The sequence below is a fragment of the Microtus ochrogaster genome, unplaced genomic scaffold (assembly GCF_000317375.1).
Source record: "Microtus ochrogaster isolate Prairie Vole_2 unplaced genomic scaffold, MicOch1.0 UNK8, whole genome shotgun sequence".
In the NCBI taxonomy this organism is placed as follows: Eukaryota; Metazoa; Chordata; class Mammalia; order Rodentia; family Cricetidae; genus Microtus; species Microtus ochrogaster.
Window position 1 is genome coordinate 7,940,008 of NW_004949106.1, and position 2,663 is coordinate 7,942,670.

The following is a 2,663-nucleotide window of genomic DNA, read 5'->3' on the forward strand; positions in this document are numbered from 1 at the left end:
AAATAATCAATTCTTCACGGATGCTTTGCAACAGCTGAAAACAAAACAAAACAAAACAAAAAAAAAACAAAAAAAAAAAAACAAAAAAAAAGAGAGAGAGAGAGAGAGAGAAACTGCTGGGGAGACAGGAGGTGGGATGGGGGCGTCAGCGTCTTCCAGGTGTAAGAAGTCCAGGCTTTGTGGGGAAAAAATCGCATCCAGTTTCTCTGTGGCTTATATTTTCAAACGGTCTTTCTTTTCCATGTAGCTCGTTTGTGGTTGAGCGACAGCCGTGCATGCCGACACACCCTCAGAGGCCGATGGTCCTTAAAACCCTCATACAGTTCACTACCAAACTGAGGTAGGCAGAACACAGTCCGTTCTTTTATATTTCTGGCGCGACAGCCACTGCTAAGGAAGTCACCTTCCATTCAGCCCTTCCTGGTCCAGCACCTGCTGAGAGCCCAGGCTGGACTCTGGCAAGTCCCCGCAACGGAGTTCTGTCGAGAGTTTGCTTGTCAAGATCATGACATGAGGGATATTAGCATGAACGTATGTGTTCATCATATCAGGCCCTCTGGGATTAATTACTGAAAAAAGGTTAACGTGAGGAAAGACCAGGTAGACAGAAGGGGAGAACTGTAGGAGATTGAGCATACAGAGATCATGGCTGACTCTGCTCGGCCGCAGAGTGGACCCCGAGAGAAACAGAATAGCAAAGCAGATGGGGACCGATGGGGGGAGACGCGATGTCCAGGAAACAGGTGCCGCACGCTTGCCTGTGATTACCCAGTAAATGTTCTTTCCACAAAACTTTGAGCACCGCGGTCCTCGGTATATCCTTCCTGAGCACCTACCTTAGGGACACGTGGGCTTGGATGATTTTCACAGAGCTTTCTTGTATATTTGGTACATCTTTATGAGCAACCAAAACCTAGGTTTTTCCAAGTAAACATAAGACAAGGTGTTTTGGTCTTACTTTCAAAGACATTTGTTGAGCCTTCAACTCCAGGCGCTGCAAAATTCCTAATCAGAAGGAATGCTGAGTAAATTAAGATACCTCTGTTGACACCACAGTGGAGAGCAACTGAGGGTTCTATGGCAGGACTGTTGCTCACGTAGGGGCGCTGGAACCCAGTTTTTAAAAGGAAGGCGCTTTTCAGTTTGCCTTTCAAAGCCCCCAATTAACCCTCCTAGTCAATTTCTTTCTGGGTGTTTTGCCAGATTTCTTTGTAAAATTGCATTCTTAAGAGTTGTTCCTTCCTCGTCTCCCTACCCCCATGGAAGCCGGGAGATGGTGATGGGGAAATGGGGAGGGAGACGTAGTGGACATCCTACTTTTACATCCATGTAGTTGACGAGGAAGTTGGAAATGCGGGGAGAGAAAATTAGGAGATAATAAGGGCTGTCTGAAAAACATTCTGAGTGGAAAAACCCCTGAGCAGGAAGCACTTAGCCTTTGAAAAGATACCTGAGCATAGCCTACCATCCTGTGGGTATCCCGTCCTCCTCCTCAGACTGCTGGGTCCTCCTCTTCTTCCCTGAATTTTGTACAGATTCTCTTGCTAGATCATATAAATTTTCCCTCTAAAGTGTCTCTCTGCCATAGTATTGTGCTCTCCTGTTTCAAAGAGACGGTGACACACGGAAGACTCTAGGGCAGTGGTTCTCCACCTTCCTAATGCTGCGACCCTTTAATCCAGTCCCTTGTGCTGGGGTGACCCCCGAACCATAAACTTGCACTGTACAGTGGATCAAACCTTTTCTGGAGCAGATAAGGAGGAAGATGGAAAAGAAAAATCTGTGTCCGTATTCATGATAGCACACACCCCCTTCACCATCTACTACTGACTTTGCCCTTAACATCCTCCATCCTGGAGCCAATCTCGTGCAACCCCTTTAAGGACCCTTTGCTTCGCTGTGCACACATCACACATCTTGATGAGCCCTGGTTTTGTGTCTCTCCTTCTAATGCATTTCCTCCATATTCCATAAATCCTGCCCACTTGGCTGGATTCTTATTAAGCTTGAATTGTGCCTTTGTTTGAAGTTAGATCTGTTTTAGTTACGAGCACGTTTGCCGCTATGAAAATATATGACTATTTTTAAAATTACAAGTATAACTTAATTGGGATTTTTCTGTATTCATTTTAGAAGTATGGTCGTCCTCAAAATTCCATCAAAATTCTCAAAAATATTTGGTTTTTCTAGCTTTACGAAACATTTGCTTTCATGGTATGGGGAGAAGATGGAATTGTGTTAAAAGACTTCCAAAGAATCTTTCTTAACTATATATATGGTTTAGATTTCAGCCCAAATATACAGCTGTTTTTTCTGAACAGACCAACATATCTAGTGCCTGTCAACTGAGAAAATGAGCAAACAGCCGTGTTTGTCAGTAATGACGTTGACGGGTGCCTGTAGAGTCACAGAACGAACTCAAGAAGTTTTTACATTTTAAAGCACATCAACCTATAAGTGGCGATAATGTTTTATTTATGTGTCTATGCTAGAAATATGCTTAGTTATTTAAATGTAGAAAAAGCTTTTACACTGGGCAGTGGGTGGTGCACATCTTTAATCCCAGCACTCCGGAGGATGATAAGGCAGGCGATCTCTGTGAGTTCAAAGTTAGCCTGGTCTACAAGAGCTGGTTCCGGGACAGCTAGGGCCACACAGAGAAA

At 44.2% G+C, this 2,663-nt stretch overlaps 1 protein-coding gene across 1 annotated transcript in view; it reads left to right on the forward strand.

Annotated features, from left to right (window-relative positions):
* Positions 1–2,663, forward strand: part of Stat4 (signal transducer and activator of transcription 4) — an 84,765-nt gene that overhangs the window by 59,783 nt on the left and 22,319 nt on the right. The window contains exon 7 of the mRNA XM_005366422.1: positions 248–340. Coding sequence (XP_005366479.1) covers positions 248–340 — 93 coding nt within the window. The remainder of the gene's footprint in view (positions 1–247; positions 341–2,663) is intronic.